We start from the raw sequence: 26,990 nt of genomic DNA on the forward strand, positions 1-26,990 counted from the left end.
TATCCTTCTACTTGGATATGCAAGCTTAACATCGATAAACAATTGAATTTGTTATTCTACAAAGTTCCTCGATATTTTGCTGAGGTTAAATAACTGCGTGTTTCGTTCGTGCTTAAATTCTTCGTACGAAGTCGCTTCTGTTAAAACGCGCAAAAATCTATTATTTCCACGTCACCTATACGTATATGGGTGATAGGATTTACTAAAAAAATGTACTCTTAAGTTGTGACGTTGAGGGAAATTTTGGATAGAATCAGTGGATTTTAGCAACGTTATGAAAATAAGTACCGAAACAAATTTTAGGTTATGTGTGTTTTCATCTGGCAGTGAACGCGTTAAAGAAATGAGTTTTCGTATTACAGTGACATTACCGGGTGTCACATTACATTCTCAAATTGTGATGTTAAGGGAAATTTTGAATAGAATTAGTGAATTTTAGCAAAGTTATGAAAATGAGTACCGAAACAAATTTTAGGTTATGTGTGTTTTCATCTGGCAGTGAACGTGTTAAAGAAATGAGTTTTCGTATTACCGCGAATATTTCCGAAACGATACAAAATATAAAAAGAGAGTTAAATTCAAATTTGTATGGTTTTTTATATTCTATAATGTGGTGGGGAAAAATAACTATGCATCACCTCCATTTATCTTGCGTCTACGTAATAACGTCACACCTTTACTCATTTATACAAGGTGTCCATTCATAAATCTGTTTCTGTAATTAGAATCAGTTTTCAGGCATATATTCAACTTTTATTATATCGTAGAAAGAACTGTAACTACCGTGGAAGAAGACCACCTTTTCTAGGGATCTTTCGCGTTCCCTTAATTTCGTTTCAACGTCTTAATTTTAGCTCATTCGCGTTGTTCAGTTTAACGCCCTTCGTTCCGAATGTTTCCACATTTTGACGACAACGTTTCTGTTTCGAGTTGCTGGAGTCTGCATTTTCGAAATGTCCCTAGATTCTTCCGATGTGGGACTATTTTGAGGTTTGGAATATTTATCATTTAGTTGAACTGGTAACGGCTTAGGTTCCGTCTAGTAGAAGAGCAAGCATTATTTGAATCGTAGTGGATCGGTTGATCAGGCTGTCAAGGGTTCACAGAATTGGTATTAATTACGTGCCAAGGTGTCAGCGTGCTCGGTGCGGTTCACTGTGTTTCGCAAGCGTTCTGAATTCATATCCCGGGGGATTTAATCCTTAGCAGCGATCGTCTGTTTACAGGGAGCACCAGAGGGATAACACGTGTCGTGATTGTAGTTTATGGGAAGCTGATTGCAGAAGCGTGGGACGGTTGCAAGATTGTGGATGGGCCCAGTCGCTAGTCCTGTCGCCATTCACTGGCCGCACTTACGTATCCACGGCAGTGTCAGTGTTTCGTTTCGTAATCATTAAGATATGCATTATCCCTCTAATGACGAGCACCGCTCTGTAATACCGTGTCCGATCGTCGACTCCGCACTTCGTTCTTGCTCCCTTAAGAGGTCGCATAAATTTCATCTAAAATGCCTTTCCGCGGTGCACGTTCAGTCTCGGCTTTCATTTCACCCGAAACCATGCTGCATCCATCCACCAGATTAATTAGTCCGCTGCGGTGCCTCCCTGCGTTATTACCTTTTTTTTTTTATTTTTTTTTTAGCCTTTTTTTCGCGTTGGTTACTCTTTTAATCTGAAAACGTGCTCTACTTATTCCGGTAATCCCCGAAATAAATAGCATCGTGCGTCTATATCGAGTAGTACGATGGTAAATATACAGGGTGTTATGTTTAAGTGCGAATGGTGGAATATCTCATGAGGTATCGAAGGTACCAAAAAAGTGTTCTTACAAAAGTTATTTCATTTAAAGGGGCAAATTAAGTGGTGTAAATAATTTTTGTATAGGTGGAGTGGTGGGGAAGGTATCAAGGTCAAGCTAATTTTTTTAAATGGAACCATATATTTTTTTGTTAATAATATGATAGCGTTTGTTGAGACTAATTCAACGACCTACTACATGATATCATTACGAGTCAGATAAATAGAAATTACTAGCCAAACCCTGCGTGTAGAATAAACGTTTTCGAGAAAATTAATTTTGAGAATTCGCAATAACACTTGCTACGCTTTCAAACTGATTCCAATATACGTCAGGTTTAGTTTATAAATTAATCTTCGATCTCCCGCGTTAAATCATGTATAATGTTTATTCAAATAGAAGTTTTCTTCCCGCCATTTTTAATATCGTCGAACCTCAAAAACAGTAGTGAGTCCAACAAGTAACATATTTCAATTGAAAAGAAGATATCATCGTTTTAAGATAAGACATTGTATCCTATGCCACACGTTAAAAGTATATAGAAAAGATTTTGCTTAAGAAATTTCAATTTATCGGATAAAGAATATTTTGAAGACGAATTAAAATCGGGTGAAATCTTCCGAAGACATTTTTTCATTTGGTTGGTAAATTGTCCCTTATGCGTCTACTTTTACGACTAAATCTTTTCGAATTATTAATTGTTTTCGTCGCTACAGCACCGCTTAATCGAAAAAGACATTGTCGATTATGTTGGCGCAGAATCGCCATCTTGTTTTAAAGTATGGATTACACAGCTGCTTGAGAATCGGAAGAAATATGTAGATTTTAATAGAGATTATTTTAACGCTTAAAATTTAATTTGTCTGTTTATAAGTATACATTAAAATTTCCATAAAAAGACCGAAAATTAATTTGATTAATATAGACCTAATATTTTGACGATATTATGCAGAACAGTAATTAATGTTACATTATAGCAGAATTTTTCGGTAAACACATTGCTGTTTGTCGAATCACGGAGGCATAAACGGAGGTAATAATAATTACTGACAAATGTATCATTTTTTCTTGTAATTGTTTATGAACAACAATTAATACGCCATACTTTTTTTGTGATATAGAAATATATTTTCCGTAACATCTTTTTGTTTCATTTGTCCTAATTGATCTTCTCAAGACATTTAATAAGAAAACATAAATATATAATAATTTTTGTAGTTCAAAAAATTGCAATTTCTTTGCGAAATAAACATAGGTTATTAATTACTTATACAGGGTGTTCGGCCAACCCTGGGAAAAATTTTAATGGGGGATTCTAGAGGCCAAAATAAGACGAAAATCAAGAGTACCAATTTGTTGATGGAGGCTAAGTTAAAAAGTTATTAACATTTAAAGTTCTCATCACAGGTGAGGTATACGAGTAAACCTTGCATTCAATGTATTTATTTAGCCCATTTTTCTGGGGCTGTAGAGCTCCATTAATACGCATTGTTTGCCTTTTGAACCATTCAAATCCTCCAATCCGTTCAGAATTTATGACGTTTTAATTTCAGCGTAACATTTCTAACCTCACATTATATTGTCGAAAAAGAATTTTTTTCTCAAAACGGCGTAGGATTTCGGAGGTATGTCTGTTGACTAAACATGATTGTAATTCACCCCTGCAACCGAAAATAATTTTTCCAGAATGATTTACAACTTTTCAATTTCGACGACTTTGTCCACCTTCTCGAATTTTTTTCTAGGAAATTAGTAGGATTTCGGGGATATGACTGTTCACCAAAAATGATTGTAATTGACCCCTGTAGCCAAAAATATTTTTTTTAGAACGATTTGAAATTTTTTTTTTCGTCGAAAAATTTAGGCACCTACCCCCTGTCGATTTTTCTTAAAAATTCGTTTTTTATTTTTAGTAATTTTATTTGACGCCCTACAGAAAAGTTGTCTAATACTTTTTTGTAGGTACCCATGAGCTCTACTTCAGAAAAAAGTTTTATTGAAATATATTCACTATTATAGGAGTTATGGCTGTTTGAAAATTGGACCATTTTTATGTGGTTTTTCTCATTTTACGGGGTCAAAGAACAAGTTTTTCATTATTGTTAGAATTTCTACATATTCTACACCAAAATACGCGTAGTTTGCTTTTTTAAACATCAAAATCGTCCAATCCGTTCAGAAGTTATGGTGTTTTAAAGATACGCATGAAATTTTGGGGAACGATTTCTGGCCTGATGTTAGATTTTCGTTAAGGAATTTTTTTCTTGAAAATGCGTAGGATTTCGGGGGTATGTGTAATGACCAAAAATGATTGTGATCGACTCCTGCAACCGAAAATATTTTTTTTAGAACGATTTGAAATTTTTTTTTTTCGTCGAAAAATTTAGGCACCTACCTGAATTTTTTTCTCAAAAGTGGGTAGGATTTCGGGGGTATGTGTACTCACCAAAAATGATCGTAATCGACTCTTGCAATCGAAAATAATTTTTCCAGAACGATTTTAAATTTTTGAATTTAATTGTTAATAACTTTTTAACGAAGCCTCCATCAACAAATTGGTATTCTTGATTTTCGTCTTATTTTGGCCTCTAGAATCCCTCGTTAAAATTTTTCCCGGGGTTGGCCGATCACCCTGTATAAACGCAACAAAATTTTAGAAACTGATTAAAAATATGTCAGCTTACAATAACAGTAGGAATTCAATATTTACTCGTACCCCCATTGTTTTTAATAACTTGGAGTATTCTTTATGCATCGAATCTATTAATTTGTGTAAAGTGTATTGAAAATGCATTTAGCAATAAAAGATATTAATAATTTATGTTACGTGTTATTCCAAGAACATATCTAATTTCTTATGTTCGTATATGACAAATTTTGTTTCGTTTACTTACCAAATATTACTAAAATTTATGTTACATTTTTAAGGAAATATTAAAATATATTCCTGCGTACAAATCATGACAATGGAATAATATCTCAGCGAATATACAAATATCGATATTGTGGAAAATTTGTTGAAACTTTTTTTGGAGTCAACAGCAGGACAAAAAGACAATTCCGGTCGAATGCCGGACAATCAGAGTAAAAGTCTCCGGAGCGACTTCCATCATCGACTAACAGAGATTTTTCAATTTCGAGGCTCGGCTGTCAGTCCCAAAAGCAATTTCTAAAGAGGACCACGAACCTTCGCAAAGACCTAACCCACAACCTGACAATATATTCCGGTACCTGCGGTTTAAATGATAAATTGGTCTATCGGGATTGATTCGAGTAGAGTTTTCATAGAAAGCATCTGAGATTTTCGATTTTATTATTCCGTGTTAAATGAGACATATTTGTAGAAACGTGTACGGAAAAGGCAATAGAACTTCGAAATAAAATGTAAATCACAAGGAGGCTAATTTTAACAATAGACGACATGTTCACTATTGTGGAAAGAATAAAACAAATGCATAAACAAAACGTGTAAAAAATGAAGCTTTTAAATATCTTTTAAATCAATGGTTTTTCGTCATAAACAATTAAATACTTTTCTACAATAAATGACGAGTTGCAATGGAACACTAAATTTAAAGAAAACATATGATCCTATTAAATATTATTGATTTTCACGCGTCCTCTACGCCTCCGACTGTTCTTCTACTTTCGCCATATTTTTCGTGTGTTAAACTGTAATATCTTTTTTACGATAAAAATAAACTATTTTCTCTAGATCTATATGTTACTTTTCGAGCTTCTATTATACTTTAATTATTAAAAATCACAGTGTTCTTATAGAAATTTCGTTCACTGTAGATACGAGGGTTGTTCAATAAGTCCTTAGAAAATCCAAGATCTGGCGATCGTAGGATCGAAAATGGTTTGTTTCTAGTAAGCATCATGACTCACTAGACAACTGACAAAGTTTCAATTATATCCACCACACGGTTTCATTTTTATTGTCGACTGAAGAAAGGAACTTCCTCTTGCATCGAGACAATGCACGGGTGCACACCTGTGCATAGTTTTCGATGGCCAAAATCAAGGAATTAAAGTTCGAATTATTACAACATCCACCGTGTTCACCGGATTTGGCTCCCAGTGACTTTTTTTTATTTCCAAACTTAACAAAATGGCTAGGCGGACAATGATTCACGGCAAACGAGGAGGTCACCGCCCAAACAGATGCCTATTTTGAGAACCTTCCGAAATCTTACTTTTTAGATGACTCAAAAAAGTTGGAGAAACGCTTGGAAAAGTGTATAGAGCTAAAAGAAGATTGTGTTGAAAAATAAAGAAAAAATCTACCTAAAATAATTTGTTTATCTATCTTTTTCTAAGGACTTATTGAACAACCCTCGTACCTCCGTCGTATGTTTATTATAATGTTTATTAAATCTGTTGAATACTTCGTCGTAGTTCCAATGTACACGATCCGCCCCACCAGCCACTTTTGACAAAATCTTAGAACTCGTAAAACGAATCCTTGTCGAGATCACGCCCATTGGCTCGTCGCGAGCAAATTGTTCAGGACTATGGCTGGATCGGTAGGAGGGTAAACTGTCGCGATTATGTGACACGGAAAGCTTGTCACAGTACATCAATGCATGAGTAATAGTACTCGTTATCTTGTTGAAGCTGGACCGAACGAGCCCCGCCCGTATCTGAGAAAAGGGGTGAATCGACAACAATTAGGTAGATCGCCGTCCCCCGGGAATACTTCGACGAGCAGAAAAACTTCGTTTCTCAAGATTTCGGACAGTGGAACGCGGATCTGGCTCCCGAGGGAATGCAACAATATTAGCAAAGGAGGACCAAATGTTAGAGATACGTAAAATGGTTTTTGTGTTACCCTGTTCAAGTAGGAATCGTTGCTCGAACTGTGTTTACGTCTACATTTTCTCCTTATAAATCTCCAATTAAAAACCTCGATAACGACTATTATTAGAACACTAGAACTATACCGACAATTACAGTGTATGTATTTATCTGTACTAATGAAATTAAAAGGATAGACACGCGATATAATATAATGCAATGGAGATAATTGTTCGTTCTATTATAGAAAATGATGGTTTTTCAAAAAATCAGTCGAGTAAATTTTTTACATGTTTTATTAGAAACTACGAATGGGTAATTTTGACTGCTTTGGTAGTTCTAGTGTTAGTACAAAATTAAATAACATCGTTGATAGAAAGATGGGGGTTTAGATTGCAACCGACCGAAGTTAACCACAATGGCCGTCGATGTGTCGATATAGCTTAGTAGATAATAAGTATTTGTGTAGATATAACACCTTTTGCAGTCAAATTTACAAGATTTATTTATACATGTTTCAGTGATATTTTAAAATTTTTTAAACGAAAGAAAGTTAAAATTGGTGATACTCCATACTTTCAAACATAGTGATTATTAAAAAAGTAGATTCGTAAAGTGACAGTTGGGTAAATTGCATCAATTATTATTGCTACATCGTATTATTTAACTGCACCGTGGACAAGTAATGATGTTAGGTCGAACATTTATGCAAATAAATAATAGAGAAAAAAATCTTTATGCAAGTCTATATTTTTATTAATAGAATCAACGAAGTCGAAGCTTTATATAGAGTTGTCTCAACCCCTAAATATAATAATGCTTTGGTGTAGGATTAGAACTAGTGCCAACTGTTGGACAAAAATCGAAACATTGCATTATGGAGAGAAACAGAGGTGTAACGATATAACAAATTACAGAGCTCAGTATGATAACTTTGGTTCTAAGTATGGGTACGTTTGAGGCACTCGTGGCTACTTGAAATGTAAAATGGTGGTCAGTCATGCCAGAATTACATAACGTACTGCATTACTTACAGAAGTTGGTCCCCCACGTACTAAACAAATCTGAAAGGTTTGAGAAGAAAATTTTTAAAACTCATTCGAACAAAAACTGGCGCATGCTTGTGTCTATTCTTTATCTTAAAATAATTTCGAGATGTTTAGAACTAGTACCAAGCATTAGACAAAAAACGTATGTAGGTATAACAGTATGAAAGACTACAGAGCTCGGTGTGATAACTTTGGTTACAAGTATGGTTTCGTTCGACGCGCTCTCGTGACTAGTTAAAATACAAAATGGTGTCGGTTTCGATGGTCTAAGAGTTAGAAAACGACTCGTCCCTCTCTTCTCTTTCCCTCTACCAGTAAAGCGATCGAATATCTCAATTATCGGAGTGGTTTTCGTCGGTAGCTCAGCGTCCAGCTACGATAGTTGGTCGAACTTGACAATAAGTGGCCATTTTCATTTACCCGGGCAGGCAAGGGATGGCGAGGGAAGGCAAGCGAGGGCACGTGGGTTGGTAGGTGTGCGTACATTGGGCAGTTCGAACTGGTACACAGGGTACGAACGACCCAGTCGTTACAAAAGCAACGGCCATTACGAGTGTTACAGCGGCGGTTCGCGCGGCGCGTCAAAGAACGCTCATTAAATGCTGGCAATTAACTGCGGGCTAAGATCTCGAAGGCTCGAGCAACGTTCTTTCCTCTCGCCTCCGCCTTCGTCGCGGTTGATAACTTTCTCTCTCTCTCTTGCTCGTGGCTCGCTACAGCAGAGCTCGCGGCTGTAAAAGCGAGTCAGATCCGAGACTTGGACCCACACACACTTTAATGAGCCGCCTTGCCAACAAGAACGATCGGCATGCGACCCATCTATCACCCTGCGACGTTCTTATTTAATGCTTTGCATTTCTACGTACTTGCACGACCGAACATTGAGCCACTTAAGCCGGGGATTCACGCGTAACACCGTTAAAATTACAGTTTTACTTATTTAATTTTTTTCGTAGAGAGTTAAAAACTCTACTAGACTTACAGGAACACGAAAAGACACCCTCAAACTATACGAAAATATTTTTTTCGTCCATTTTTTATTACCTTTTTATCAAATAGTATTCTTTCGATCGTATCCGACGATGCAATCGATGTACAGTGTAGCATCCATCGTCAAAGAAAATATTTTATTAAAGTTGGTTGGCTATTTTAGACAAAAATTATGATACTGATACTGAACCTATTTTAAACAAAAAATATGAAAAATTTTAAAGACTATAGCATTTTGAAGAAAACGTTTTTTTTGGTATAAAAGTTGTATCTTCAAAATACTGGTTTTTTAAATTGTTCATATCAATATATTTCAAATTAGTTTCATTTTATATTTTACATCGCTTCTGTATCAGTTCGTTTCTATTCTACGTTCGTTATTTTCTAGTTACCTACTCACTTACTTCTAGTTGTTTATTTTCTTAGTTACTTACTTTCCGATGAAAACAAAAATAGCGGCTGGTTTACAAGTAATTCTCATTTATAGGTTAGAATCGGGCACCGTAAGAGCTACAATTTCTATAATACGGTAATTCTTACAATTATTATTGGTGATATTAGGAAGCGTGTCTCTTTTGATGTTTTCCAATTCACACGGTATTTGTAAAGTAGAGGCGATCTCATCCATCGGCAACCTGTTTCAGACAATGATATCGGACCACACGCAGACGAAAAGAGTGAAGTAGCCGGGGCAAAGAAGTCTCGTCTTTTCCTGGCCGGCCTATCGACCTTTCAACGAAAACCAGGACATGACATTCCTTAACAATTCGGCTCATTGACAATTGCTGCCAGTAAATCAACATGGCGGCGGCGCTTTTGTAGGTTCGTCAAAGCCTACGGAAAAATGGTGATGCGGTCACAGCAAAGCTTTGCTCCCACGCCGCCTCTATTGTGGCGGCTACGATTTGAGTGGCGTCCAACGCCGACTTCAAGGTGTAAATGTCAGCAACAAAAAGAAAGGAAACTGAAAGATGACCTATACTATTTACCCTCCGCCGGATGCTGAACCATTTAAGTACATCGCTATTTTCGGTAAACGATTTGCTTTACAATTGTCTCAATAAACTCTTACCTTCAAAGCGTTTACAGTCTTTGCTCTACGAATTTACCCTTTTGCAGATCATGTTCACCTTTTTCCACTACAAATTAACTAATTTCTAAAACATATTCGCCTTTTTGCAAATCAAATTTACTTTCGTGTGCCATTTTAATAAAAATATAAAGTTATTGCATTTATACGATAATAATTAAACAAAAAGTAATATAAAATTAGCAAAAAGAAGCTTATCTGACACTGAAAGTATTAATTGGTCGACTTTTGAATATTAGCACAGACAATGTACAAAATAGACGTTGATTTGCGAGCCCCCTTACTACTTTCATGTCATTTCCTACATTATCGATTTACACTGCAATTCGAATTTAGCACTACAGTGTTTGGAATTAAGACTAAATATTGGGAGAATTTAATTATTTCGAAAGCATTCAAAATTAGATCTCGAAACGAACACAGACACTCAAGGACATACATCGATTTCGAAATTTATTTGTCTATTTTTTTTTTTAATTTATTTCGTTATAATATAATCGAACAGCAAGCAGAAAAATTCATACAAGGTTCTTACAACCTTCATCATATTAAATTTTATTCAAATCATTATGTATCAGAATAATTACAGTTAAATAACTCTATTACTCTGACACTAAATTCGTACATTATGGTCTTAATTCTAATTTAGTCTTAAATAAAGAAACAGACTTTGAAACTAAAAACAAAGATGAATTAGTTGGCAAAAGTGAAGCATCAATATTTTAGAATATCTGCGCGATGGTCAGCCGCTGTATCTACTGTGTGCTTTTACCTTATGGACTTTCATGGCCCAATCTGACTGCCATACCGACCTGAAAATTCGGAGGTGATTTTAGCGTCCTCTTCTAATGGATGGCGGTCAGTTGAGAAACTATTCACTGAATTAGTATTGATAGGCAGACAGCTGTAGTGTATGCGTAAATACATGTGAATTGACTATGGAAGGGATTAAAATTCACTTTTGAATCTGTTGGTAAGGTTACAAATGATACGAAAATGGTAATGGGGTTTCGAGACCCCATAAAAATGGGCCGAAAGAATACATTGGGTGAAAGATCTACTCGTATAACCTAACGAAGAAACTCTATATTCAGGATAACCTATGCAAGGCGGATCGCAGCCAATTTGCTAATATTATTTAGTTTTTAATTAATAATTGCATTACCCAGCTAAGAGCGATGCGATTATTAATTAAACGGTAAATAATATTACCCAGATCTTACTACGTGGAGGTTGCTGCGAGTGGAGATCCAAAGGGAGATAGATGGAATCAAAGTTCCATCGATCTTTTTCAAAGAATCACCAAAGATTAAAAAGTAACCAAAGTGACTAGATAAACGTTATATGAACTGTACATGAAAACAGTTGCAAAAAACTGCCACGTTATCACTTTGTAATACTGCCAGGAACTTCCACGGCAGTAAAAGTCATAATTTCTACCGTCGTCTGAAAACAATTATAAATATGACCACATTACAGTAAGAAACATAAAGGCAAATACACAACAGTATAAAGATCGATGATATCGTCGAATTAAATTTGGCGACTTTATGTCATGTGAAACTACCTTCAACCTCTTACGCGACAAGTCGACAACGAAGTCATATCGTTAAGTCGTAAAGGTTATGTTGAACGGCTCTGCTTTACAAATTGTTGCTTGGTAGATCATTTGAAAATATTCTATATAATGTATATGAATATTTGATATACAAACATGTAAATATAATGTATAATCACAATTGTATTTACACGTTTGTATATCAAATATTCCATTAATACATTGAAACTTAAGTAATTTAAATTTTGTTAAGAAAATGGGAGGCCACGGACATGGTGTACCTAAAATACCAAGTCCTGACATATACAAAGTTGAAGATGTACCAAGGCTTTTACGTGTTCAACAAAAATTAGCCGAAAAAGGATTGAAAGATCCTTGGTTGAGAAATGAAGTTTGGCGTTTTCACTCTTTACAACCATCTTTTTTTAAACAAATAGTACATGGGTTATTGAGAGGTTGGAAAATTGGAATTCCAGCATTTTTATTAACAATAGCCGCGGAACAATATTTTGGAATTGATTATAATAATGGACATCATGAAGAACACCATTCTGATGGCCATCATTAATTTTATAACTGTATGTGTAGTAAAATAAAGTAATTGGTATTATCGTATGTATATTGTATCCTGTATTGTACAAAATAAATGGTTAAATAAAACAGAAGTATGTTATTGTAGTAATTAGCCCTTGTATTAATTTTTATTCAACAAACATAATATTTATAGAATTATACAAGACTTAAATACAACGCTTATAAATATGAAAAAACCGTTTTGATTTTGATATTATTACATAAAAAATGTTTTGTCTAATAATATATTATTATCTAAATTCTTTTTTCTGTTATGTTTGACAATTGCAATTAGTAACATTGATATTGATACTGCAACTGTAACAGCTAATATGCAATCTTCATATAATACTAGCATGAAAGTAAATATTGATATTTCAAAAGTAGCTAACAACCACTCGTTGCCATAAAATAATACTTGGTCGAAAGAATGGTTATTATCTGTAAATGAGATAGAAATTAAACGATTTTAAAAATGTTATTCTATTGTCCCTTAAAATAAGTAACATTACCAATATAAAAGATCGACTTTTCTGCCTTATGTAAAAATAGAGTATTAAATAATTTTTCAAAGAAATATTGTTCTTTAATAATATAGTCCACATCTTTGAAACAATGATCCACAAATTTACATAAGAACTCTTTTAGTTTAAATTGTCTATCAAACGTTTGTTCCCAGTTTGTTGTGGAAAAGAAGTACGTTTTTAGAAAATTATTAGACCTCTGAAGAAAGATAAACATAACATATGATATATTTTTGAAAATGTAAGTAAAATTTAAATAAAAGTCATGTAATACGTACAAATTTTTTTTGTTTTGAAAGTGTAGTAAAAACAATTTTGAATGTTTTAGCTAAAGATAATATAAATGTTTGTTGAGACGTTCCAGGTAAAAGACCTCTATGTGCGCATAAATTATTTTTTTCTTTCTCTAAATCGTTCATTAGAGTAGGTAAATCTGTATCTGCGTAACCGTGTACTGATCTATCATGGAAGAATAATAATAACAGTTAATGAAAGTTATTATATTTTTATAAACTGCTGCTTTATGTATTACCTTCCATGAATATAAAAACCATAATAATTAAATGGTAAAATAAATACACTGATATTCGCAACCGAACATAGATTTATAAATTTTTGCATTCTATTTGTAACATGTCGTTCGTAGAATATTGTGGATAATAACCATTGAATGCAATATATTAAAACATATACTAAAGTGCACATTGTATAGTACACAGTAAAATTCGAATTTTCTTCAGGAAATTTTGGTATTAATTCTGGTATTGTAATAACCCAAGGGTATATCTGTATAATCTACTTAAAATATAAAGATTACTCTCTATTCTAAATTTAATTTTTAAACTATTGTTTTAATAGAGATTCTTAATTTACCTTAAAAATACATAATACAGCAACTAATTGTACCATTACATTTATTTTTCGCTTTGTTTGAAGCTCTAGCCACTGATTAGCAACAAAATATGTTCTCCAAATACTAACGGGCAAACGATGAAAATTATTATACCGATTTATTTCTTGCGCAGAATTTTTTAATATCGAATATGCAGCTGAACAATTATCTTCCCGTTTATCAGCTGCAAAGGATTCAGAAATACAATTATGAGTATTGTGTTCATCTTACTTACATGTTACTATCTTACATTCAGTTATTAATATTTCTGATGTAGTTTCTGAAAATTTATATTTATTGTCTGATAATTTATTGGCCTGTAACTTGTACAAAGAAATATCTGGAGAGTCGTATTTAAATTGATTATATGTTGGTTTAGGTTGCTCCCAATCAATAAAAAATATATTGATATTCCAATACCGATAAATAAATCCAAGCATTTCTATGAACTAAATAAGAAGTTATCAATGCTTGTATTATAATAGTTACATTCCTATTTTATTTTATAAGTGAATACTTACTTTAAAAGCAAATGCTATTGTAGTAAACATTTTAATAGTCTTCTCATTAATATCATCAAAAAGCAGAATATATGGGACTGTTTCTCTTTTGTAGAATATACATAAATATATACATAAACTGATCAGATTCAAAATAATCACAGTTCCTACAGCGCCCATAGCATAAATAAAAAACCAAAATAGTACAGCTATATATGAAAAGTTGGCATAATGTTGTTTACTATGACTCCACGTTTTTATGCCAGAAACGCTTAAAGCTAATCCTGACAAAACTCCAACAATTATCTAAAAAAGTATTTTTATAGTTTGTAACATATCAATGGGAATAATGCTTAAATAGATTGTTTGTAATCATTTTTATTATCGTAATATTTACCTTAAAATTAAAATCGGTATTACGATCATTCAAAATAAACTGTATCTTGTACTTTAATGTGACTTCTGAAGTTTTGCTTATCTGTTCATGCGTTAATTCAGTATATTCAACAATTAATAAAGGTGGAAATATTTTGTTCCTATTCTCTGCATTTTGAATATTAATACTGTAAAGGATGTTTTACTTTTACATTAATAGTCATTAAATTTAAGGAATATTAAAAATATTGATCAGAAGGATGTACAACAACTTACATAACAGTTAAAGATTTCATGTAACGTAATACTGATAATGTACTAACGTTTTCAACTTTACTATCTGTGAAATTTGATGCTTTATAACCACTAATATTATCAACAAGGAAAAATTTTCGCACAAATTGCCAATGCAATATATTATTCTCATTCTAAAAAATAATTAAAAACTGTATACAATGATATTCCAAATCGGTAATTGTACAGAACAATATATTTATTACCACATTTTGACATTGTCTATTATAGGAAAACACCTTTCTTACAGTTTATCGTTATTTAAATGTTATTTCTTTGGTTTTTTACTTACCTGGTTAATATTTTTAATGAGTACAGGCAAGGCATGCATTAAAATCTTTTTATTTTCCATAAATGTTAAATAAGGAGATATAAATTCTACTTCTGCATTTAATAAATTTTTTATCGTAAATTTACATTTCCTATTAAAGTTTACACCAAATCTAATATATTTCAATAAATTGCATGGTATATCAGGTGTATCAATCGATTTCAAATTACCATGTAAATAAAATGTGACAAACGTAAAATTTAGTGTACTGTCCTAAAAAAAATATAATATATTCAAATATAATATTCATATAAATATCATATAATTTATAAATATCATATAATTTATATGAATATATTCTTAACAAATATATGTTACATACACCGTCATGCTTTGATAAACTATATTTTTGCGTTATTTGTCTGGTATTTAGTACCGTTGTTGTTTCATTTTTATTATAAAATAACCATACAGGTGGTTGTATTTGCATGAATAATGTGCAAGCCATTTTATTACTATAAAGACTCAAGGCACACATGTTTGATAAATGTTCACACGCTAATTTATGCTTTCTCTAAAAAAATCTTTATATTATTTTTTTATTTCATATAGAGTTGTTTTTTATTTACCTTACAAAAATATATTGCAGATTGTAATTCATTTGAGAAATAGTAACTATCTATGCTTTGATTTTTAAGCTTTATTATATACGTGGTATTTGTATCTAATCCATGAGAAAATGAAGCATTTCCATATGGACAGTGATCTTGTATTCGTGCATAATATTTTGACAAATACTTATGATTTATGTACAAATTATATTCGAGATCATTGCAGGGTAAGCATTTAAATCCATCCAAAGATAGATAAGTATTAGCAGGACAAGGCAGACAGTACATAGTATTTAATAATGTACCATCCAAATTTCTATCTACTGTAAAATTACAATTAAGTAAAAGTCAATAATTTAATCTGTAATAATTCAATAGTTTAATTTCTAATGTGCTAATATATATTGTGGTCAAGTTTATAATAATAATAAAGTAATTTTAAATGTCAATGTATCATTGTAATATTTCGATTATTACTTTGTATTTCATTAGTACTGCATCTACACATTGCATTGTTACACGCAATACAATCTCTCCCGTCTATGGTGATTGTTGCGTTAGGGCCACAAAACACGCATAACGGATAATCATTGTTCAAACCAATTTGTTTACTAAATTCATTACATATACATCGTGATCCTATAGAAGAAATAAATTCAACATGAAATTATCTAGCTTCTCTTTAAAAAAAATCATTTTAAACTTACGATCGACGGACGGTCTTAGATTTTTCTTGGTATCGCATTGAATACAGGAAAGCAACGTATTATCAAAATATTCATTAATCTTACACTTTGACGATTCAGGAACTTTTAAAATTTCTTTATTCGCGACAAGTGTTTGGAGAAAAATTAGATAAAAAATTAGGAAGTAGGAGGAACTATACTTTCTTACGAAAGAAAGCATTTTTTCAAAGCCTACTTTGTTTACATCTTTCGTTACTATAGCAATCATTAGAAATATAAACATATAGTGGTACACAAAAGTATTCGTAACACAAGGATGAAATTTGTTCAATTTAATTTTATTAGTATTTTCATGACATTTCCTTCGAAATATATTTACACATAATTAAAGTAGAATTCCTATTCTTTAAAATTTGTAAGAACAAATCGAGGGAAATAATTTTTCTTCGAATAAATAAAAAATCTTCATTGTATAATATAAACATCCACGCATAGTCTTCGTACAGTCGTGGAATAAGAAGCGCAGATGCTCTAATATTTAAACAAATAACAAAACTAAACATCTAAATTCCGAATTCGGTTTAGGGGTTGCAAAAGATTAGGCAAGCACAAATGGGGGTATATTCGTAGTAAACGGACCGTTCACCGATCGGGGTGAATTATACGTCATTTGATTCGTCTAATTCAGTACATTATTAATATGCATTTCATTATTTGCGGAAATTCGTTATTTTTGTTTAAACTTGTCGGAAAGTTGCAATAAAAAAGTAAGGTTAAGTATATTTTGATAGGTTCGTACAGCCAATCGACCATTATTTGTCCTATAAAATAAGACCATTGCAAAATAGTATTTTTATTTAATTTTAGTTACATAATAATATGACATTGCTCATAATTGTATGTTAGCATATATGTTAATTTCAAGACATCTGTAGCTGAGTTAAGTCTGGGTTAGGTTAGAAGCCCGGGGGGCAATATTTTGTACTGTTGCTGCACATACTGTCTGTGCATAGTATGTGCATACAAAAATAACTTTTATGTATGCATGTTTAACAAATTAGCATTTAACTACCTGGCATTTATAATTTACACCATAAACACAGTAACGATAGTCATTTATTTCTACCTGTGACCTGTTAAAATATACGCAACCTAACGTTTTCACTGCAATTTTACGACAAGTTTGAACAAAAATAACGAATTTCCGCAAATAATGAAATGCATATTAATAATGTACTGAATTAGACGAATCGAATGACGTATAACTCACCCCGATCGGTCAGTTTGCTACAAATGTTCCCAAATGGGTATTCGTTATTAACGAATATTCAGGTAACCCGACGATTTTAAATAATTCGAGCAACCCAACCTTTTTGGAACCGAGTTTGAAGAAGTTCGACTGGTACAGATTTGGGATTACATTGCGAAAACAAAGTCAATTATTCATAAAATCAGTATCTATAGTTATTCAATGGCTTGAACTAAAAATCGTCCAGTACCGTTTCTTTTCTAATTTTATTTGTGGAATATATTACATAAACATGTGGCTGTTATAGTTGATATATACCCTGTATAAAAATAGTTTACGTAATTTATTTAATGATTCTACATCAAAGATAACGTATAGTTTCCTATAAAAACGAATGAAACATAGCCTCTTCGGTGATATGTACCAAAAGGCCATACTAAAAATTATATCTATGTTAGACGCTAAAGAAGTTCGTCGTTACTAGTGTCGGCGTCGATGCACTCAATTATGCCAAATCTGGTCACTGATTTAGGGATTCCCCGAACTAAAAAACGTATTGTCAACAGTGTGGCTAGATTTGGTATAATTGTGCAATACTAATAACGATGAATTTCTTTTTACGTCTAATGGAGTGGTGGGAAAAGCAGACACATATTATTGCATGGGCCACGGTACGTGAGCTCGACCAGTTGCAAAAGTTCTCGGAACATTCTCGATCCTTCGAGCGAGGCCCCGCGACAGCGCAGTCGATCGATTCTTGCACATACATGTGTGCGACACATACATCACCTACCTTTAACGGTGTATACAACATTGTATACACAAAGTAACTGTAACGGTCTACAAATGCTCGGTTTTTCGGCTGGATTTGCCCACGTTGAATTTCCTACAATTGCGTTGTTTATTACAATGCGCTGGTCCGTTTGAATTTCGCTCCTAATCAGAATACAGTTACATGACCCTGCACTCGACAGTGAGTAATCGGGCTTCAACCAACTCCCGCTGCGGCGCTACGTACATCAAACCCACGTTCACGCGAATGCGTAACACAAGAATTGAAAAGTAACCAAAGTAACTAGATAAATTTAATAAAATCGAACAGTACGTGAAAACAGCTGTAAAGACAGTCAAATTGTCACTAAATAATTTCCGCGACATTGAATATTTCAACTTCTACTGCTACATAAAAACAAGTCTTAATATATTTTTTTGGTTATGGTCGCGAAACGACCGACAATAATTCGTTGATTGGCTAGATTTGAGGATGGCTGTTCTCACGAATTTAAATTCGACTCGTGGAGGCGTATTCATATTTTAATTTTAATTTTATTCGAATAACAAGTAATTTTACACTGATCGAATTTACTAGTTTAAATTCGAGTTTAAATATAGAAGGCGTATTTTAATTCTAGTGTTATTTAAATGACAGGTAATCTTATGTTAAGAAATTATGTCTGTCAATGTCACTGTAAACGGAAATCTTTTGAGCATACGACGCGGAAGAATGGTGCTGTCTGATTTAGATCAAATCAAGAAAAATGAGCGTGATCGACGTCGAAGGTTACGGTTAGAACAGGTAAACATAATGAATAATGTAAAAGTTTAAAAACAACGAAAAGAATAATATTTACAAATGCATTGTAATACTTTATATTATTTACTGTATATTACTGAGAAATTTCTCTAGGTACGACAGCAATCTAAAGAAATATCTGATAGGCTGTTGGAACGTGCAAAGACAATAGCTAGGCAAGAGCTAAAAAAATTAGACAACAATGATAAACTTAATTCTAAGCAAGTGTACGATGGCAAAATCTTGGAGATCCAACAGAAATATCAGGAAGACATGGCAGATATTGGACAGGCACACATATCTGCAATTTTAGAACCAGATCATAATGAGCTGATGCAAGAAAGAGAGAAACAAAACAAATTAATTGCAGCTAAAAGAGGAAAAGAAGCAACTAGACTGATTAGGAATACACAAGTAAGAAATTTGCATATTTTTTTGATCTGTAAAGTTTGTGACCTGGTCAAATCTATTCAGGAGGAAAATGCACAATGGTTACACCAGGATAGATTGCGTAAAGTCAGGGAACTGGAAAACATTAGGTCGACAATGGTGGCTAAACTTCCTAGAAACGCGATGCTAGAGAAGGAGAGTGCACAGGTGGAAACAGATGGAGCAAATAGTCAAAGTAAATGTGTGAAAAAAAAGCAAAGGAAGGGTTTTTTTCGAAAATCGCCTGGGAAGATCACTAAATCTTACGTTAAAGTACAGTTTTCGTTTTTAAAGAAACCAAAAAATATAACTTCTAAGTTTTCATATTCTGTAAAAATATTTTTCACAGGTTGCTTTAAGCGATTTTAAAACCTGTTCCCCACGTTCAAAGTCGAAAACTACGAAAAGGAATGGGATAAGTTCAATTGTAGAACCTTCAACATTGAAACCTGTGGCTGTTGTAGAATGTGACAAGTTGCAGGAGTCTGAGGACAAAGATTCTGGGAGAACTGAGTCAGTTTCGAATGTTATACAGTCGAAAGTTGATAAAATCTCGAGGTATAGTTTTATAATACTTTACATATAAAATAATTTAGGTGACAATGTGCTTAACACATCGAGTACTGTAACTTTTTCATAAAATGTAGCCTATAAAGTTGTTTTCGATTTAATTTTGAATATTTTTTTATATTATAAATTTAGAATTTTTAAATTTCTTTTTTGTATCTTAAAGAAAGGCGTGTCTCGCTATCAGATGATAGGTAGGTCACAGATAGCTAACATGTTAAATGTTATTAGTACAATCCAAAAAATAATTTTATGACTGAATATAAACAAATTTGGCGATTTGTAATGTTACAGGTACAATCCAGAAGATTATGTGCAATCAACTTCGAACTCGATCATCAACGGTTCAAGCGACAGTTCTAGTTCGTTTAGCGAAGATTCGTCGTTCGTACCTGATACTATACATTCTAAATGTATAAGACAATCGGTGAACGATAAAGTACAGATGTACGACCATAGCAAGCATCATTGTAATACATATAATAAACCAGTCGGAGTGGTTGAGAAAATACACGTGTGGAACGAGGTTCGTATTTGTTGACAAGAAATAATAATTATTGTGGCTATAGACAGGAATTCGTATTTGGGAATCGAGTATTCGATATCGGTAAATAGGAATCGAATTAGGTCGAAAAATTTCGAGTAATCGAATGTTAAAATTTTTAGGGTTCTCAACTTCACTTTGATTTCGTAATGTATACATGACAGTGGCCATTAAAGCTTTAAAATAAAGTATTTTATTGTAGACAGTATTATTGATTCAAGAAATCAAAATATTTTTTCCAATTGTGAAGAATGTATTTAAAATATATTTTTTCTGCAAATTTTTCCAATATCTATCGAGTCATAAAATATATTTTACATTCCAACGATACATTTCGGTACAATCATTTTTAATCAGATATTTTGTTTATGGTTACAGCCCAACGCGATAGATTTAGCGCAAGAAATTGAACAGGCGCAATCGGTCGAATCTCATTTAGCAAAAAATCGTAAATCCGAGGCTCAGAAACGTGGCGAAGACGCTGTGCTTAGGGAAAAAGTCCGTCGCGATTATCAGGCACTGGTTCAGAATTTAAATCATCTAGCTTGCGAGGAACGTAAATTAAAAGCTAGCCACGTGAAACACTATCTGGTAACATAATATTCTACAAGTTTTGTACTCTAAATTAACCATTTTGTAGATCATATTCATCTTTCTGCAAATTAAACTCATCTTGTGAGTGACCGAAAAACGAAGTAATACAATGTCATTTTGTCGTTTTCTTTTTATGATTTTATTCATAATTAGCAAGCTAGTAACCAAAACACAACTAACTGATATTTTTAATATTAAATAAGTCTTATATTATTTTTTGTATTGTTACATACGTACAATAAAATTTTTATTTCGGAATAATAACTTTACGACGAATTGTATCTTTATTACAATGGCTTAAGAGAACAAATTTTTAGGAAAACTTGATTTGCGGAAGGGTTAATTTGGAAAGCAAAACGTATGTTCAAACTTCCTTCGTGAACCATAAATTTTAATTATAATATTATCTTCTTACCAGGAAGACACAAATACGCAAGTGGAACGAAGAAAAGTACTACAAAACCAGCACAAAAAAAAGATAAATCGTACCATGAAAGCTTTATTGGACGAAGAATGTTTGACACAATGTTCGTCCTATCCAGTAGAAAGGCAAATTACGCTTAAGCCAAGAGAAAACGATAATGTCGATGTGAATGCTGTGTGGGAGAACCACGTTGACGAGAAAATCGTGAAAAATGACAATTTACGCGAAGAACAAATATTAGACATGTTGAAGAAGGTTGAAAAACAAAAGCAACTACTCTTGCAAGAATTCGGGGCAGATTTACCGGATGATGTTTTCAATGCGACAGTGAAGCCTCTGTTTGAAAAGGAAAGATCGAGTATTCAAAAATCGCTTTCTCCAGAGATTAAAGTAATAAACACATCTTGCAATGAAAACAAGACTGAAGAAAAGCAGAGTCCGATAAAAAGGGTGGAAATTGCCGTGCAAACGACCACTGGAGATAAGCAGGACATCGTTCAGGACAAAAGCATTCAAGTAGAATTGATACAAGAAAAACAAGTCGAATCTAATTTAATTGAGAACGAAATCAGCTCCTCGAAACACCATCCGCTAGAACCAAAAATCACGGTTGCCACTCCAGCAGACGAGAGTGAATCGAGTTCCATAATTAACGAAATTGATGAACAAAGTTCGAAAGAAACCCCCATAAAGCAAGATACGAAGCAAAAATTGTCCCCGGCGAAGAAGTTTTCGAAGACCTTGCCAAAATCGCGCTGTAACGGCGTTAAAAAATTGGACACCGTGACGAATACGCCCAGCAAGAAGATCAAGATTTACGTGAACCAGAGTGGATTTGATATTAAGGTGAACCCGCCCCAGGTCGTGGATGTGAGCACTCAGAGTTCTCGAATATATTCGACCGAGGCTCAAGAAAAATTATATTCCATCGAGTCTCGGGAAAAACAAATGAAAACGAGGGAAATTTCGGATACTTCGACGTCGTTTGCGAGCCCTCCGCCGATAAAACCCAGAGACATATTGGAAGCACTGAACAATATTTCTATCCTCGAGATGCTTGATTCCTCGGCGAACGAGAGCTTGAGACGGTTGAAAAGGGACGTGAGTCCGGTCTCTACGCCGGAAACTCCTTCCCCGCGAACAATGGGCATGCCTTCGAACGTTCCGCGACTCGCAAAAATCAACAGAATGCTCAGATACGCCTCCGCGGATTTCCAAATTAACGATAGCAGCATTCCATCTTCTAAAAACGATGGTTCGACGTCGACGAATTTATCCAATTCTGGAGATTTGTCCGAGCAAATGAGATTTCCGAAGCAACCGATCGTCTCTGTGGAGCTTTGCTCGTGCGAAAATCCGGAATGCAAATTAACGCTTGGGAGGTTTGATAATATTCGGAACTATGCGCTGAAGAATTGTCCTCAGATACTGCAGAAGTACGAGGATCTGCAAAATTTATGCACGGAAAGGATTGTTTCTTTGACGAATCTTATCGAGAAAGTCCGCAGTGAACAGAAAGGTACGTTTTTATTCAGAGTATCTTGAAAATGCGCGTGATAGTGGTTCTCATTCAGTATGAGAAACTCAACTTACTGACGTATCGACAGTCTTACAGTTTTGTGAATGAGAACCACTATCACGCGTGCGCAGCTGTTCGCAGATTGCCGTTCTACAGGCGGAACTCTAAACGTTAATAACTTTTTAACAAAGTCTCAATCAAGAAATTGGTATTCTTGATTTTCGTCTTATTTTGGCCTCTAGAATCTCCCATTAAAATTTTTCCCAGGGATGGCCGAACACCCTGTATACACATCTTTTTATAGTATCCTTGATTGACCTTTAAAATTGAGTTCAAAATATTAAGAGTAGGGGATACAATCTGTATACTGTAAAAAAGAATAATAAAATACAGAAATAACATAATTTCTTTCAGGTGTGGAGTTTTCTATAATTAGTGCTGGCGATGAAACCAGTTTGATGCAATTACCATCGCCGAAACTGATGCCCAACGATCTGGAAAATGTTAAAAATCTTGTTGAAAACATAGAAGCTATCCATGACCAACTAACAAAAACGCTTCTTGAATCACAGAGAGTTATTAAAGATAAAACAGAAGTTGAGGAAAAGAAAAATCAAGATAAAGAAAGTGTTTTAACCAAGGTACCGGAAGAAACACCTAAAAATATTATTCACAGTGCACAAACGAAAGCAGAAGCGAAGGAAACCAAAGCCAAGCCAAAGATCATAAATGAGGAAAGAGTGAATATTCAGCTCGATAGATACAAAATACAATACAAACCTCAGACAATGGCAACATCTTTGAAAACTAATTCTCAAGATAAATCAGATTTACATGATGAGGTGGTTATAGAAAAATTGTCGAAAGAAATTTTGGAGCAGAGTAAAAGCTTCAAGAATGATTTAATTGCAACGAAAGAATGCGAAACACGAACGTCAACGGACACTGCTGACTCAAAAACCGACATTTCATTGAAACAATCCAACCAACAGGTAACTGGAACACTCTAAATTAATCCTTTTGCAGAATATACTCATCAATTTGTAAATCAAGTTCACCCTTATATTTTAACATAAAATTTTTAATTTAATTCGAAATTATGTATCGTTTAGTCGAAAGAAGACAGAAATTTCGTTCCGTTATTATCAGACATTCCAAAGCTCCCAAGATCTTTAGAAACTGTCATGCTATCCAACGGAAGAAGCAAACCACCGGTGAGCTTGCTTAGTGGGCCGTATAGGTACAAAACAAACATTTTTGTTTCTTTTCTTTTCCCTATTAAATCTCAATTCACCTTCCCATTTTCTTTTCTAACTGCAAATTAATTTTAGAACCGAGATTGAGTCTTCAGGCCACGAACTATCAACAATAATCGAATTCGACACGCCAGACACAGTAACCAAGAGTCCACTATCTACTCAGAAAGTTGCAGAAGCCCAAATAAACAAAGTTTCTTTCTCAAACGTCCAAAGTAACCGTTTTAAAAAATCTTACGACTCTTCGACCTCGAAACAGTCTTCAGAAGAAGCTACTACGTTTCGGGATTCTTCAAAACTGTCAAAAAAGACGGAATCTCGAGCTCCGGTAAAACCAATGGCCGAAAGGAGGGAAATGGAGTCGGAATGCGATGGAATCGATCGTTTGGTGCCCGTTTCTAACGAGCTCGGGGGAAATGAGAAAGATAGGATGACGTCTACGAGTTCTAACAGCTTCTCCGGTCTGTCTGGAATTTCCCAGATAGTCAGCACGCCGTCTTCCGACGTAAGGTACCCCTCGTCGCCGGAAGAGATGGAGACTGCCTTAAAGAAATTGGGATTAGACTGGGCGATTACAACGCTGAAGAAGACTCGAGAAGCCAGCGCTCTGAGCTCTTCGTCCAACTCCGACGACCGTACGCCGATGAACGCCGCGAAAAGAACGATTTCTCCAGCCAAGAAACAATTTGATAGTAATTACGGGCTACCCGACTTCAGCGACGTGTCCTCGATATCTATTAAAGATGCCAGCAAGAGCACGGAGCAAGCCGTTCTTTTAAAGGGAAGAACGTCCACGCCGAAATTGCAGAATTCGAATTCTAATAGTACCGAGACCAGTTTTAGTATCACGAATGCTTCGAGACGGATTCGGGAACAAAGCGACGGCTTGATCATTCCAGATTTATGCCTGACCAATGGAAAATCTGCCAGTAAGAAGGTGGATGGTTTCTAATAAGGTTTTGGGTTGGTAGTTTTCGTGGGAAATATTTATAGAACATAATAAATTTAGGAAGGGCTGGTTTAGGACTGGATTTTACAGATTTTTAACTCCCAATTAACCATTTTGCAGACCATATTCACCTTTTTGCAAATCAAGTTCATTTTCTTCTTCCATACTCTACTTTTTTCTATCGCCAAATTCTCCAACAACAGAATCCCATTGAAGTTTTTTTAAAAAAGAAATTACCATCAGTTGTACAGTTTTCATATTATACTTGAGCATAATTATGAATTCCATATCTAATGAATTAGTAATTTTTATTAAGTAAGTAATTCATACGGATCTTTGTATTGCGTATAGTAAAATTCGGAGTGTTTTAATAATAAATTTGCGTTAAATTTTATTTTTATTACAAAAGGTTAAATTGTAAAAACTTGAATTTCGGGTGCAAAACGATAAATTTGAGTTGCAGAGAGTTGAATTTGGAATGCAAAACCTGTATCATAAATATTTATAAGTATCTAATAAATTTAAGAAGAATTGGTTCAAATAGTCAGTATTTGACTTTGTGCCTTATGTTTACTATAAACGAATAGTATTGGTATGTTTTCAGGATCTTTATTTCGAGTAGAATAGGTTTTTGGAACAGAAAGAACACAACTAGAGTTTCAAATAAAAATTAACTTACCACACAACTCTGTAATCATGGGTTTGGAAAGTCTGTTTATAACGGTAACCTATACAAATTTGTATAACTTAACTGAAAAAGCTAACATTTTTATGATTTAAAACCTATAAATATTATAATCTAGTTTAGAGAACGAATAGAGAAGACTGTACCTATGTGTATGTATATTTAAAATATCGATATTGTATCGTAATCACTATTTTTCGTTCACTCTAGACTAATTTTATACTTTGTGGTTCGACGATGACCAGGAGTCTGAGTTGGAATAAAAAAATTATATTGAAAACAATAATTTTAAAACGACTCCCTTGATCGCAGTCAGATATGCCAGATTCAGCACCCGGTGTACTATTCACACATGCCAGATCACGCGTATGTGAGCTCGTGGAGTTTCAGAAGGTCGACAAAGGCAAACTGACACATGCTCTCTCTCTCTCTCTCTCTCTCTCTCTCTCTCTCTCTCTCTCTCTCTCTCTCTCGATTCTCCGAAGCTACCAGCAGAGATGCCAGAAAGGCACCGAAGGTGCTCTCTCACACTATGTCAGATCACGCGTACGTGAGCTCGTGGAGTTTCGGAAACCCGACAAAGGTAAGATGACATATGCCCTCTTTCTCGATTCACCGAAGCTGCCGAAAGTAAGTTCGGACCGTCTCGTGGAAGTCGAGAGAGAAAGGCTCACACTTCCCTTCCCGCTATTGAACAACTAATATCCGACCTCCCGTCAACAGGTCTCCACTGGCCTCTGCTGATCGCTGCTGACCACTCCTGGAATTTCTGACAACGTATTACGATTACTACTGACGTCTGCTAGCCTCCGCTGGCCTCTGCTGACCGCTGCCGACCACTCCTGTTACTTCTGACAACGTATAACGATTACTGCTGACTTCTGCCTGCCTCCGCTGGACTCTGCTGACCGCTACTGATCTCTACATGCCTCTACTGATTGCTAACTTGAATTAACAGGTATTGTCATAAAATTGTTTTACCAAGATACACCTCCTTTTACGAAGTACAAGATACGACTACATGTACTTTTGAATTTTCCTACAAAATCTCCGCTGGCCTCTGCTGACCGCTGCTGACCACTCCTGGAATTTCTGACAACGTATTACGATTACTACTGACGTCTGCTAGCCTCCGCTGGCCTCTGCTGACCTCTGCTGACCACCCCTGATGCTTCTGGCAACGTATAACGA

General features: G+C 34.3%; 3 protein-coding genes and 1 long non-coding RNA gene across 7 annotated transcripts in view; 3 read left to right on the plus strand and 1 right to left on the minus strand.

Moving 5' to 3' along the window:
* Positions 1-9,646, plus strand: part of LOC143347490 (uncharacterized) — a 33,851-nt gene extending 24,205 nt beyond the window's left edge. For both annotated transcript variants that reach the window (XR_013080611.1, XR_013080612.1), the window contains one exon: positions 9,281-9,646. This is a non-coding gene — a long non-coding RNA (uncharacterized LOC143347490). The remainder of the gene's footprint in view (positions 1-9,280) is intronic.
* A 977-nt stretch (positions 9,647-10,623) lies between these two features.
* Nd-b12 (NADH dehydrogenase [ubiquinone] 1 beta subcomplex subunit 3) lies at positions 10,624-11,949 on the plus strand. The gene is made up of 3 exons (XM_076776839.1): positions 10,624-10,699; positions 10,821-11,386; positions 11,538-11,949. Exon 3 carries the CDS (start codon positions 11,541-11,543, stop codon positions 11,850-11,852), a length of 312 nt encoding a protein of 103 aa, XP_076632954.1. The 5' UTR covers positions 10,624-10,699; positions 10,821-11,386; positions 11,538-11,540; the 3' UTR covers positions 11,853-11,949.
* Positions 11,950-12,074: 125 nt separating this feature from the next.
* Positions 12,075-17,493, minus strand: LOC143347488 (meckelin). The gene is made up of 15 exons (XM_076776685.1): positions 16,650-17,493; positions 16,032-16,145; positions 15,802-15,963; positions 15,343-15,647; positions 15,096-15,287; positions 14,735-14,986; positions 14,425-14,576; positions 14,171-14,336; positions 13,795-14,079; positions 13,524-13,722; positions 13,255-13,457; positions 12,914-13,176; positions 12,660-12,840; positions 12,370-12,580; positions 12,075-12,298 (listed from the first exon to the last, which is right to left on the minus strand). Exons 1-15 carry the CDS (start codon positions 16,678-16,680, stop codon positions 12,075-12,077), a joined length of 2,940 nt encoding a protein of 979 aa, XP_076632800.1. The 5' UTR covers positions 16,681-17,493.
* Positions 17,494-18,452: 959 nt separating this feature from the next.
* On the plus strand, positions 18,453-26,002 carry LOC143347906 (uncharacterized). Of its 3 annotated transcripts, XM_076777548.1 has the most exons (12): positions 18,461-18,600; positions 18,689-18,835; positions 18,947-19,246; positions 19,307-19,534; positions 19,611-19,819; positions 20,123-20,354; positions 20,751-20,963; positions 21,385-22,909; positions 23,324-23,901; positions 24,022-24,149; positions 24,241-25,128; positions 25,719-26,001. In XM_076777548.1, the coding sequence occupies exons 2-11, from the start codon at positions 18,710-18,712 to the stop codon at positions 25,115-25,117; spliced, it is 4,416 nt and encodes a 1,471-aa protein (XP_076633663.1). In that variant the 5' UTR covers positions 18,461-18,600; positions 18,689-18,709; the 3' UTR covers positions 25,118-25,128; positions 25,719-26,001. The 3 variants fall into 3 exon arrangements, with proteins under 3 accessions (XP_076633662.1, XP_076633663.1, XP_076633661.1); XM_076777546.1 differs by having other exon boundaries at positions 24,241-26,002; XM_076777547.1 differs by having other exon boundaries at positions 18,453-18,835; positions 24,241-26,002.
* Positions 26,003-26,990: the final 988 nt, after the last annotated feature.

The sequence above is a fragment of the Colletes latitarsis genome, chromosome 11 (genome assembly GCF_051014445.1).
Source record: "Colletes latitarsis isolate SP2378_abdomen chromosome 11, iyColLati1, whole genome shotgun sequence".
Lineage (NCBI taxonomy): Eukaryota > Metazoa > Arthropoda > Insecta > Hymenoptera > Colletidae > Colletes > Colletes latitarsis.

Excerpts from the sequence above, each read along its gene's own strand:
- Nd-b12 (XM_076776839.1), top strand. The coding sequence starts at position 11,541 with ATGGGAGGCCACGGACATGGTGTACCTAAAATACCAAGTCCTGACATA.
- LOC143347488 (XM_076776685.1), bottom strand. The coding sequence starts at position 16,680 with ATGACGTATAATTCACCCCGATCGGTGAACG. Across the intron at positions 14,987-15,095 it reads GTTTATCAAAGCATGACGGT|GACAGTACACTAAATTTTAC; the intron begins GTATGTAACATA and ends TATTTTTTTTAG. Across the intron at positions 12,299-12,369 it reads AAAGTCGATCTTTTATATTG|ATAATAACCATTCTTTCGAC; the intron begins GTAATGTTACTT and ends TCTCATTTACAG.
- LOC143347906 (XM_076777547.1), top strand. The coding sequence starts at position 18,710 with ATGTCTGTCAATGTCACTGTAAACGGAAATCTTTTGAGCATACGACGC. Across the intron at positions 23,902-24,021 it reads TGAAACAATCCAACCAACAG|TCGAAAGAAGACAGAAATTT; the intron begins GTAACTGGAACA and ends TGTATCGTTTAG. Across the intron at positions 24,150-24,240 it reads TTGCTTAGTGGGCCGTATAG|AACCGAGATTGAGTCTTCAG; the intron begins GTACAAAACAAA and ends AATTAATTTTAG.